The sequence below is a fragment of the Tamandua tetradactyla genome, chromosome 9, assembly GCF_023851605.1.
Source record: "Tamandua tetradactyla isolate mTamTet1 chromosome 9, mTamTet1.pri, whole genome shotgun sequence".
NCBI classification, from domain to species: Eukaryota; Metazoa; Chordata; class Mammalia; order Pilosa; family Myrmecophagidae; genus Tamandua; species Tamandua tetradactyla.
Genome location: NC_135335.1, coordinates 6,444,137 through 6,456,683, shown reverse-complemented (window position 1 = coordinate 6,456,683; position 12,547 = coordinate 6,444,137). Strand labels below are relative to the sequence as shown.

At 38.2% G+C, this 12,547-nt stretch overlaps 1 protein-coding gene and 1 pseudogene across 28 annotated transcripts in view; both read right to left on the bottom strand.

Annotated features, from left to right (window-relative positions):
* KMT5B (lysine methyltransferase 5B) overlaps positions 1–12,547 on the bottom strand; it is a 76,283-nt gene that overhangs the window by 28,917 nt on the left and 34,819 nt on the right. For 22 of the 28 annotated variants that reach the window (XM_077115491.1, XM_077115501.1, XM_077115512.1 and 19 more), the window contains 5 exons: positions 4,214–4,379; positions 3,630–3,739; positions 1,940–2,106; positions 1,604–1,623; positions 1,389–1,525 (listed from right to left, as the gene is read on the bottom strand). In XM_077115491.1, the coding sequence (XP_076971606.1) occupies positions 1,389–1,525; positions 1,604–1,623; positions 1,940–2,106; positions 3,630–3,739; positions 4,214–4,379 (600 nt within the window). Of the gene's footprint in view, positions 1–1,388; positions 1,526–1,603; positions 1,624–1,939; positions 2,107–2,965; positions 3,740–4,213; positions 4,380–11,985; positions 12,490–12,547 lie in introns of those variants that run through there. The other 6 variants (XM_077115506.1, XM_077115504.1, XM_077115505.1 and 3 more) reach the window with 6 other exon arrangements.
* Positions 4,390–11,989, bottom strand: LOC143646511 (U3 small nucleolar RNA-associated protein 14 homolog A-like; annotated as a pseudogene).

Sequence of the window (12,547 nt, the reverse complement as noted above, 5' to 3'; positions counted from 1 at the left end):
TATGAAACACCTTCTAATATTATCATTTTTACAGATGAGGAAATTAAGGCACAAAATAGCTAAGTAATTATACAGCTAGTGAATCACAAAGTTATAGGAATCAAACCCAGGCAGTCCAACTCTAGATCTCAGGCATTTAACTGTTTTTCTCCATAAAATAATTTTAAAGCATTATTATTGAATTATAATTAAACTACCTCCAGCACTAAAGGGTTTTTTTGAGGACGTCTAAGATTTGACCAACATTTGAACCATTTTTTATGTAGGAAATAAATTTTATGACCAATAAAGTGATACAAAAACTCTACAACATGAGGAATAGGTTTCTGTCATCCTTCACAGCAAGGACCCCTGAGGCTATAGCAGAACCACAAATCTGCCCTCTTGCACTGCACACGGAGAGCCCACTGGCTGCCCAGAAAAAAGGGACATGGTGGCTCTGGGGAACCCACCCATCTCTTCCCTATGCTTGTTGCTTTCAGGTTGGGTATTCTAAGGCGAAGTGGGACTAGATGGCACTGTCATTCATATCTGCAGAAGCAACATGAAGCAAAAACAATCAGGGCTCTGATCTAATCTGGTTTCAGATATTTAAGTTCCTGCACTTTGCAATGTGGGTCTATCATTACTAGTTCCTGCGCATAGGATGGCAGTGAGGACTGCCCAAGTAAGTGTTGGTAAACTGCCAGTACAGTGCAAAGCATGCAAAATGGGCTCACTAGGTACAGGATTCCTTCCCTGGGGGGCCTAAGCACATGAGCACTGCCTTGTCCTGGGAGCTTGCCTGCAGCGCTCACCTGAGCAGGCTTAAGAGCTCCCTTTATAGAGCTAGTATACATAGAAGTCACTATAATGAAGAGTAGAAACGAGCAGTACTATGGGGATTTTTACGAGGACTCCAGAATCCTGATCGGTTACAAAAAAGGGTTCCTCTGAGTGATAGCACAGGACAGAACTTAGGACCTGTGAAGAGCATGTGCACCAAAACAAAAATTCCAGAAGACACAGCTTGATAATATGCAAGACAATTACAAGGTTTTTTACATGATTACCAGTGGTGAACTTCATTTGCCATTTTTTGAGCAACTCCTCTCAGATATTGTAGAGGTCTGCATATGTAGGGTACTTCCCATTCTTTCTTTACGTACATTTGTATTCTGACCCACTAAGAACAGCTGGTAGTATTAAAATTTTATAGGGTCAGGTGCCAGTGTCCCTAAATCATTACATATTATTTGATTTTGTTTGTGCAAACTGTATTGGGTGCTATGCTAGAGATCACAGAAGACTGTCCCTCCATTTATGGAAGAGGGAATGTGAGTAAATTTCCATAACTATCAGGGTGTTGGAAAGAATGTAAAAGCTAAAAATTTTACTTAATACTTTACCTTTCACAAGTGTAACACTCGCAGAACTCATTATTTTCTCCGAAGAATCCATCTCCATAATAGCAAGAAATTTCTTCTCCAGGTTCAATATCTCTCAAAGCCTTCACACATGCTGTGTCTCGACCAGTTGACACAAACTGAAACAAAAGTCACTCATTAAGAAACTCATTACCTGAAGCAGAAACAAAATATTTGAGATAATTTTTTATGCTTACCTTACAGTTAGGTCTGCAATCTGAAAAATGTCCAAAAGATAAAGTCAATTAACTGTTGATAAGATCTGAAACACGAACAATTACAGAAATCTGAAATAAGCTTTCCATATAACATTACCATTTTTGATAGAAGTTTAAGTGTCAAGTTAAACTACAGGAGTATTTATCTTAGTAAATTTGTGATAAAAGAATTCATATTTTAGACACTTTTAAGAGAAATATTTCCAACTCCTTTAAAACTATGTAAGATAAAAACTTACTGAGTTTGATGAGGTTATTCTAATTTTTAGCAAGAACACCCAACACTAGAGCTAATACCTTAGAAACAGAGCTTACCATGATTTATAAATGCAGCAGGACCAAGCCAGAGTTGAGCACAGTTTTTCCTTGTGGAATACATGACACTGAAGTCATTTTCTCCATGTCTAAGTAGCATGTTCTCCTCAATTTCTGAAAGTTCGGCGATACAACCCACAAGTAATTCTATTTTGTCATTTCGTTTCCTATTTAAAATATGTTATGTTAAAAATTACTAGTAATTATAAATAAAAAAAACATCTTTTAATAAAATAAGCCTTCCAATAAATATCTAGAATTAGGGAAACCTAACTTTGTATATTTTAACCTATTCGCTTGGATCTCCACCTGGGTATCTTCTCTCCCCTCTAGGAAGAAGTACCACAGCCTTGTACTCTATATTTACTTATATATCCATCAGCCTTGTCCCTACAAGAGACTGGAAGCCTCTCCAGGACAGGAGCTCTGCTACCTACATCTCTGAATCCCCTGCAGCAGCCAACATAGTGTTTTTCAAGCAGAAAGTAAGAAATAATTGCCGCACTGAATTAAACTTGCTGACTCTGGAATGAAGGAGACAGAGAAAAATGGCAATAACAGGTCATGAGGACCTATACATGTGATGCCATCCTCTAGAGTAGTACTGTCCAATAGAAATGTAGGGTGAGCCACATATGCAGTCTAAAATTTCCTAGCAGCCACACTAGAAAGGCTAAAACACCCCAACAGGTGAAATTACTTTTAATACTATATTTGAACCCAATATATTCAAAATAATATTTCAGCATGCAACCAACACACAAAATATTAATGAGAAATAAAATTTAATAGACCTGATGTATGTAACAGACATAGAACACTTCTCAATTCAAAAGAGCCACATTTCCAGGGCTCAGTAGCTACATACAGCTGGTGGCTACTGTACTCAAACAGTAGCCTGGTACAGCTTTAGAAGCCCAGATTTCAAACCTACACACTTATCTACAAACAGACAGCCAAAACATCTAGTTAGCAGGCTTGATACCAGCCCGAGGCAAAAAAAAATGTACATCTAAGTACACAAACCTTTCCAAGAGGACTGGGAGTAATACGCTTTTGCCTATTCCATTTTCGGGTCCTTGACCCCTACAATATATGCAATGAGAAATATGGGATGGGTGCTCTGTGAGGAAGGCTGTATGTTTCTCCTGGCAGATAAGGTAAGGAACAGCATTAAAGGAAAGAAGATACATTCTCTCGCATATTCTCTTTTCACCCATGGCTTTCATCCCTCCTAGCTGGGTGCAACTTTATTATTTTATTTAAATTGGTACGTATACATGTTTTTTACACAGACAATGCTCTACTAAGTTTCCACCAGTAAAGTTTGCTAGGACTATTAAAAGTTCACCCCAACGTTTCTACTAGGAAAGTGAAAGACTGACTCTGAAAGCCAGTTTATCCAACACTGGCATCCTTAACCTCATCATGAAGCCGGCATTCAGGATCAATAAAAGGAAAATGGCATGCACTTTGGCTAGAGATGGCATCTGTTCAACTCACAGACTTCTAATTTCATCACTGTGATACCAATCAATAGGCCAAGGCATGGGCACAGCACTAGCTCCTTTAGCTATGGAAAGTTCTCTGGCTTCATACCCCACCATGAACTTCTTGGCTCTTTAACTGAAATTTAAGAGAGAACTTGAAAGAAAATTACTTTAAGAGACTGTACTAGTATAATAGTTACCACTCTTTTGTTGCAACTATTTTGGCTCCATTTTGTTCTGATGAGTATCTATTACAAGGCAGTATTTCAAATCCACTGTCAGTTGCAAACATTCGCAAGTAAATAAATACCTAAAACAGGAAAAAGAATGTGATATTAACACATTATACTAAATTGTTATAATTCACATTATATTAAATGTAAATCCTGTCACTTTCTCAAAATTAAAAATGAGAACCACCAATAACAGTGTCAAAAATGGGAGACCAATGCCTGCCATGCTGGAGACACCTAGGTTTGATTCCCAGTGCTTGCCCACTCAAAAAAACCAAAACAGAACAAAAAAAACATGGAAGATCATTAAGTAACAAACTTTATCGCTATTTTAAAATCTAATAAATTTTCGAGAATCTAATGGCTTGGCTAAAAGTTCACAATGAGCTTCACTTCTAGATGACAGCCATCCAAATGATCTTATGTGTTACAAGATCTACATGTTGTTTAATGTTATAAAAACTGCTTTCATGTTTCAGTGCTCACTAAAATTTAGGCTTTAGCTTCCTTTACTCTTATCCAGATTAACAGTATCTGCTTAATAAACCTACATGTTCCTTGAATAATTTCTCTTGCATTTTGTTCTTGTTAAGAAAATAGTGCCGTGCCCATTCGCCTGAAGTCAAACATTTGAAGGCTTTCTCCAAGTGTTCATCTTTCTTAAAACGTTCAATTACTTCTTTTAGTTCTTCTTGCCTTCCTTTAATAGGCCGAAATCTGAAAGAAATCAAAACCGTAAGTTTAGTTGTTTGCCACCATCCTTAGGCCTTCAGAGACCTTGAACAACAGGTAATACCCTAAAAACTGCCATGGTTTTCAGAGCACATATCTAACAAAAGAGAACAATCAACAACGCTGATAATTTTTATTCAAATAATGATGATCATCAGGAAATACAACCTTTTTTCTTCAAAATGTATTCAGTATTTTTATTTCATTGTTATCTCATTAACTGTGAGGTGACCAGACGATTCAGACAAAGGATGTGATATTCAGGCTTGAACTAGTTATCTACTTTGGAAGGTACACAATGAAAGATCTAGAATAGAGTGTGAGAGATAGACAGAATGACAATAATTTTTAAAACATGCAGAATCATGCGGAAAGAGTGCAAGAAAATAAGTTCCAGAAAAATGATGAAGTGAACAGAATCATGTCATAAACAAAAACGTTATTTATGTACATAGCTAGAAAAACCTCAAACTAAGTATTCCAATGGGTCTCAAAACATGTCACCTGTGTCTAATTATTCCGTGATAACTGCACTCAGAGAACAAAAAGAATGCAAGAAGTACAACTTTATAGTGAAACTGCTTCACTGATATAAGGGGGAAATGCTGCATAGCATTGTAAAAAGCTTCTATTGTAAAATCAATTATTTCAGAATACTACACCACTAGGCATATATTAACACATAATGTAATCATAGTTCAAGTAAGACAAACTTGTTGTCTCTCGTTTTAATGCTGTTTTCTCAGTAAAAACATGTGTACTATGATTAAAGAGCTCATAGTACTTTAACTCCTTTTCTTTGGAGAGCATGGCCTGGGAATTGAACCTAATACCACTGAACTACCTGTGCACCCTTACTTTAATCGGCTCTTAAATTCAATATTTCTTTTCAGGTCAATTTCAAAGGTTAGTTTTCCCAAATGAAGTTTTTATTTTCTAAAACAAACCAAAACACTCAATAGGAAAAAGAATTACAGATTACCGCTCAAATAATATACATTAAGAAAAGCTATTACTAGTGGCTCTGAAGGAAAAAACATTAAATCATGTATCTTACTCTAACATTTAAAACCATGCATTTCATAAACCTGAAAACACTGAAGTTGGGTTGGGAGCTAGAACAAACTCCAGCAAAGGAAGAATTCTAGCAGGAATTTTTTTTTTAAATGAGTTTCACAATTTATTCACAAAATTTCAGTAAGATTTTAAGCTACAATACTTCATCAAAGACTATTTATTAGGTGTTGGGTACATACATAGCAGCACAGGAGGTGCTACAGTGAAAAATATAAGAGACCAAAAACATCACCGTGGTTCTTGAATAGAAAACTTAATTGGGAATACCAGATATACACAAACATCAAACAGTCAAACAAGGCATCAATATGCAAATGCATGTTAATATGACAGAAAAAAATGATATTCCTACAGCTTTTAAAAAAGCATGGAAATTAAAACTAGGGTGTAAAATTTAACTGGAAAGTTTTTGTTGTTGTTTGTTTTGGTGCATGGGCTGGGAATCGAACCCAGTGGGAAGGGTTTTGAAGTTGACACTGATATGGACAATAAGGAAAGTGGTCAATTCAGCTTTCTAGGGAAGCAGAATGGTAGTATAGGCAGGAAAGAATCGGATGAAGGCAGAATAAGAATAAAAAAGGCTGGAACAGAAGATCTTCAGGCTGGATTCCTACAGCTGAATAGGTGCTGAGCAAGTAAGGGGTAAGAACAGGAATAGGGACAGGAACAGCAATAGGAAAGAGGAAAGTAAAGTACTAGAACAAGGAAGAAGGAAAAGAGGTTCAGAACAGGTAAAACACTGTGTACTAGAAAGGACTTCGAGAGGATTTTCACTATATCAATGCATACTGACATCACAAGGAATTTACTAACTAAAGACTAGTTTCGGTAGGTCTGAATTCTCATAACTACTAAATAAAACATATCCTACAGATAAATGAAGAAAAGGATAATGCCCTATTTTATTTTTCAATTCCAATCAACAGTATATAATATCTCAGACAGATGATTAGTCCTATAAACAACTGAGAATCTCTTTAACTAGACTGTCAAGATATGGTGTCAGAGAACAACCACTAAAATCTAAGGATCGCACATAGACTTGTGGAAGCAGCCAAATGTTAATACAGTTGTCATATTAAACTACTTTTAGCCATCACAATCAATTTTATCAAGACTGGATCTCTAAGAAACCCAATCCAAATCATTCTTGCTGAAACCTTGCACTATTGGGTTATCTGCATGTGAAGGATAGCTAAGACAACACAAAGCAATTGTTAGTGAATGCATATGACAGCAATATGAAATATGAAATGGTGGGAAAGAAAGAAACTATGTTTTGTGCAGTAACTAGGAAAGTAACAGTTCACTCTGAGCAAATGCAGTGAATAATCCACAACCTTAAGTGGCAGAACTACAAATGGCAGGAAGAGCTAAACAATCTCTACATGGTCAATGTAGAATTGATCAACAATGACACTCTATTTTAAAATAATTGCATGGCTCAAAATATTATCAAACAAGTCAGAGTTAAGGCTATTCACCTAAAGCTCTAAGAACATTACAGAAAAAGAAGTTATAGACATTCATTATGAGAGCTGTGGACATTAGCTATTTTTTGTTAGGTCGTATGTGTATTCAAACCCTTTTTAAAACATGTTCTTTCCTATCTAGAAATACCCGTCAAGTATCCTTAGTTTTGTTTACTATCTGTTTATGATGCCAAACAATTATATGCTAAAATCAACACAAGTAACCAACTATTGATTAGTAATATTCCTCTGTCTTCTACCTTTCCTGAGCTGACTTGTTTCTGTTCTCTTGACTTCTAATGCCTCAAACACAAACAAAACTGAATCTTTACTGTCCTTTGCTACTGCTGGCAAGAACCTCCATTTCACATAAAATATAAGCTCCAAACTGTTAAAACTTACTATCACAGGTGGCAGCTATAGGCATAAAATGATACTGAGGAAAAGAAGGAAGAAAATGGTGATGGATGTAGACAGGCAGAAGAGACAGTTGTTTTCAACAGTCCTATAGAAGTATATCAAAATCACCTGGCTGATAGTTCAAGTCAAATCCCATAATAATAAATATTATTGGAAATAAAAAACGTTGAGTAACTGCTATAACTATTACGGCCAGAGCTATAGCCATTAAGACCTTAATAAAAAATAAAATAATTTATTATTGAATAGAAAAATAACCTCTCTCCTCTCCTAAATCACAATCCCTACAAACTTCCCATACAAAATGGCATAAAGCCATCCTTACACCATGGTACTTAAAGCTAAAGGAAAATTTATAGATTATCTAATATAACGGTCTTTTTTCCCCACATGAAGGAAATGAGGATCAAGGAGGTTAAGCGGTTTGCCCAAGGACTTAAGGCTAATTAAATGGAAGAATCAGGGCTATTATCTCAGTCTTTTCCCTATTTCAATAACTGGACTATGAGAGTCTAAACAAAGGTCATAAATCAGCAAGAAATTACAGGCATACCTCCTTTCATTGCGTTTTTTTTTTACATAAAAATAAAACTTTTTAAAATGAGGATTAACCACAGTATGCTAAGCCAGTTTTTAAATTGTTGCTGCAGTTCAGAGTAAAACTGGGCCAAATGAGAAGGAGTAAGGGCTTCCAGTTCTGGACAGCAAGGTGGTACTTCTCCAGCAACTCAACTGACTAAATTTTTCTTCAGCTGTTTTCTGTGACAGATGGAGAGTCATTTTGGGTTCCTGTATGACAGAGAGGTCTGACCTTGAGGAAGACTGGTAGCCCACATCCTCTGCTTTTATGGGCTTAACGATATGGCCTGGCTTGGTGACAACCAAGTGGTCACCTTTTGGAAGGCCCTCTGTGTATTCCACATAGATCCTATATATGAGTCGGGATGGTTCTTTAACACTGCTGATAGTGGGTGAACGGGCATGGAAACATATGCACCTGATGAGCTGCTGCATGGATGCTGTGCTTCTCACTGATAAGCACATTTGGCAAATTCTTGTCTTTTCTTGGAGGACTCTCAGGGGTACTAATGAGAAACCGATGTCTTTTCTTGGCACTGGGTTTTAGGCCTGCACCACCCCATTCACTCCAGCTAGGCAGCGTTTAGTCCATGTCCTTTGGCTTACTTGCCTCCAGAACTTACCTCTTATCTTTCAAGAAGTCCCTGATGGCATCATCCCCAGTAAAAGCTTCCTTTATCATCGGCTTTTGGTCTGCCTTCTCTGTCACTGTGGGAACCACCAAAGACTTCATGGAAGGACACTTTGTGGTCAGAAGGTTCTGTAAAACAATCATTTGCTCCTTTTTCTTCTCCTTCGGGGCATCTGGCTGATTACTTGTGATCCTCTTCAATGGCTGCTGTTCTAACACAGGTCTGCGAACCTCCTTATTCTGAAAACATCCTTCTTTATCCAGCTCTTCTGCTCCTCCAGAGTTTGTACTCTCTCCAGCCTCTGCAGCAACAGGAGTTCCTCCTCTTCCTGGACAGGCTCCTCTCTCTGAAACTAGGCAAACAGTCACTGCTGAACTCACTTTTGGATTCTTGGACTACTGGTTTTCCTTTTTGTGTTTCTGAGTTAGTGCCCTCAATTTGGACAGCATCTCCTGGCTGAGCTTAGTCCTTTATCTAAAGGTTCGACTTTCTGCAAATTTTTTCAACAAAATTTCTTCTGCCACTGGTCTTTCTTCTCCTTCACTTTCAGAATTCTCATGGGCCACAGGCTCTGGCAGTGTTCAGGGTTTTCTGGATTTCAGCTTCTTTTGCATCACTGGTCCAACTTCTCAGCATCCAGGGGTTTGGTCCATCTGTAGTCTTTGTACTTCACTCATTACATCAGAGATAAAGAACACATCCTCTTCTTCACCACCTCCTCCTCTTTCTCACTCTCAGATGTTACCTGGAGTTCTTGTGTCAGTTCTCGGTTCTTGGCCAATTATTCCTACATAGCTAGGGGGCCCTCCAGATCATATTTGGCTGTAATTACCTTTGATTTGGCCCATCTCCCATTGTTCTGGTGCTTAAGGCTCATTCACTCCATTTCTCTGGCCTTTTCGATTTTCTCTAGTTCTTCTAATGCTGTAGCAGGAACTTTGTAATACTTCTTAGTTTTGATTTTCTTCTCTCTTAGAGCCTCAGCCTCATGGTAGGGCTGCAGGGCCCGGGCCCTCTTGAGTTCTGCTCAGAGCATCTTAGCCTCTTTCAGGCTCATGGCATTGAGAGAGGCCTTTTCCACTGGAGTTAGTAATGGGTCTGTTACTAGCTGCTTGTTCTTATGGAGGATGTTAAAAATTTTCTGCTCCATGGGAGTTCTTACCTCCCAGGCACTGAGCACATGTTCAGTGGGAGCAAAGGTTGACTACTCTTTCTTCAGGAGAAAAACCAGCTGTTCTGCTTTCTGGTTCTTCAGAACAATAGGATCCCATTTGGACATGGCTTGTGAGGTTTTACTGAATGACACTTGTCTGTGGATCTGCTAAAACCTCTTCCTTGATAAAGAAGGGTAACTCCAATCTTCTCTGATTTGAGTCTATTCAGCTGCTTTTTCACATCCCTGTGAAAAAGTCCACGGTGACTAAAATTAAACAGACTCAAGCAGATCTGAAACGGCCAGCTTTTCTTCTGTTCCTTCAGAACTGACTTTGAACTCTAACACCTTCAGACTAGCCTCCGATCTTTCTAGTCAATTTCTGCTATTCGTTCCATCAAGCAAACTGATTGCTTCCAGAAACTTTTGATGCTTTCTTTCTCTATCACTTTTCCCCTTATCTTCACTGGTGCTCAAAGGGTAGTCTTTTGGCAAATTCACTAATTCTAATTGTTAGCTCAAAGCCAGAAGGCTCTCTGCAGTCCATGTAGCACTCATCTTAGCAGCCAACTTCTCACATGAGCCAAGATTGGAAGCCAAAAGGTATTGCACTTTGTTTTAATATGCCTCACAGATAACCCATTGTTCTAGTTTGGTAGCTGCTAGAATGCAATATACCAAAATCAGAATGGCTTTTAAAGGGGGGGATTTTAATAAGTTGCTGGTTTACAGTTTTAAGGCCAAGAAAATGTCCCAACTAAAACAAGTCTATAGAAATGTCCAATCTAAGGCATCCAGGGAAAGATACCTTGGTTCGATGAAGTTCAGGGTTTCTCTCTTAAGCGGAAGGGCACATGGCGAGCACAGTCAGAGTTTCTCTTTCATCTGAAAAGCACATGGCAAACATGGTCAGGGTTCTTCTCTCATGTGGAAGGGCACATGGCAAACACGGCGTCATCAGCTAGCTTCTTCTCATGGCTTCCTATTTCATGAAGCTCCCCGGGAGGCATTTTCCTTCTTCATCTCCAAAGGTCGCTGGCTGGTGGACTCTGCTTCTCGTGGCTGTGTCATTCTGCTCTCTCTGAATCTCTTTCTCCAAAATGTTTCCTCTTTTATAGGACTCCAGTAAACCAAACAAGACCCACCCAAATGGGTGGAGACATGTCGTCACCTAATCCAGTTTAACAACCACTCTTGACTAAATCACATCATCCAGGGAGACGATCCAATCACAGTTTCAAACATACTGTATTGAACAGGGATTATTCTACCTTTATGAAATGGGATTTTGGTTAAAACATGGATTTTCTAGGGGGCATACTTCCTTTCAAACCAGCACACCCATTTTTTACAAATTTAAGATTTGTAGCAACTTTGTATCGAGTAAGTCTATTGGGGCCATTTTTCTGATAGCAGGTGTTCATTTAGTGTCTGTGTCACATTTTGATTAAGGTAAGTAAACTGTTTTTTCATTTAAAGACATAATGTTATTGTACACTTAACAGATTATGGAACAGTGTAAACATAACTTTTAGATGCACTGGGAAACAAAAAATTTGTGCAACCTGCTTTATGGCAGCACTCCAGAATCAAAACTGTAGTTATCTCTGAGGTATGCCTGTACTCACTTGACAATAATTCCTGGTTTTAGCAACCACAGCTTTTTAAAAGGAAGTTACTTAGCCAAGAGACTCATGTTTCTTATTTCTTGTTAGACTCCACTAAAAGATGTGATTTCTGTTCTATTTCCTCCTTGCATTATGCTACACAATCAGATGGGGTCCTTTTCTTGCCCATTATGTTAAATGCCTGTTATAAATAGAACAATAAAAAGTACATTATTATGGGTCAGTGGCCTTAACGTGCACTCTGGTGTTCCATGACTGTAACGGGATTTGACTTAGTGCTTGCCAACCAGGACTGGCACTGAGTAAGAGATAACTGTGGCCTGTAACCTGACAGTGGTTCAGTGAAAAGGAAGGATGCACACAGGTATTTTCAGACTTAGCAAGTGCAGAGGAGAAGGGATGGCAGTGGAGGCAAGATAAACAGATATTTGGCATTTCCAAATCAATATATTCCCCTCGCCTTCTCCTTGATACAAAATTTGCTACTTTAAATAATCAAGCATATTAATTTTTCCTCTTCTCATACTTTCCATCAATGACTGGTATAAGAAATTAAAAAGATATCATTTACAATTGGATATTATTAAAAGGAGCAGGGGAGAAAAAACATGAATTCACACTCCGACACACCTGTTCCCCACTCTTTCCAGAGACTGACTTCCCAGGTTTTCTTGCTATTTGGTTTTTCTGTCTCCAAAAGCCAAGAGACCACTGTGGCAATGAAGAAAAGGTGCAGATTTGTATTAGCTGTACTATGTGCCCTTCCATTAGCATGTACAATCAAGAGTTGACTGGAGGGAGGAAGGGAGGGAAAAGAGGAAGGGGAACAGAAAAAAGGGGAGAAAGGGAAGGAGAGAGGAAAAGAGAGAAAAATGCTCAAATATTTCAGATATAAAATAAGAAAACCATGAGGCAACCCAGTGAGCCCACTTCCCCCTCTGAAGAGTTTTAAGTGCAAACCGATAGTCTATAGACAAGAGGAGTCAGGCTAGAACCACAGTTCTTCCTCCTTCGTGACCTGAAAATAAACAAGAACCAAAAACATACCTGGCTGAGTCCTGTAATCAATGCTCACTAATTCCATGGAGTGACTCCTGATCTTTTGATGAATGATTTGTTTCTCTTAAAATTATCCTGTTATGGGGTACAAGTGGGGTTTTTTTTTTCTTAATACGGCTATTATTAAAACCAA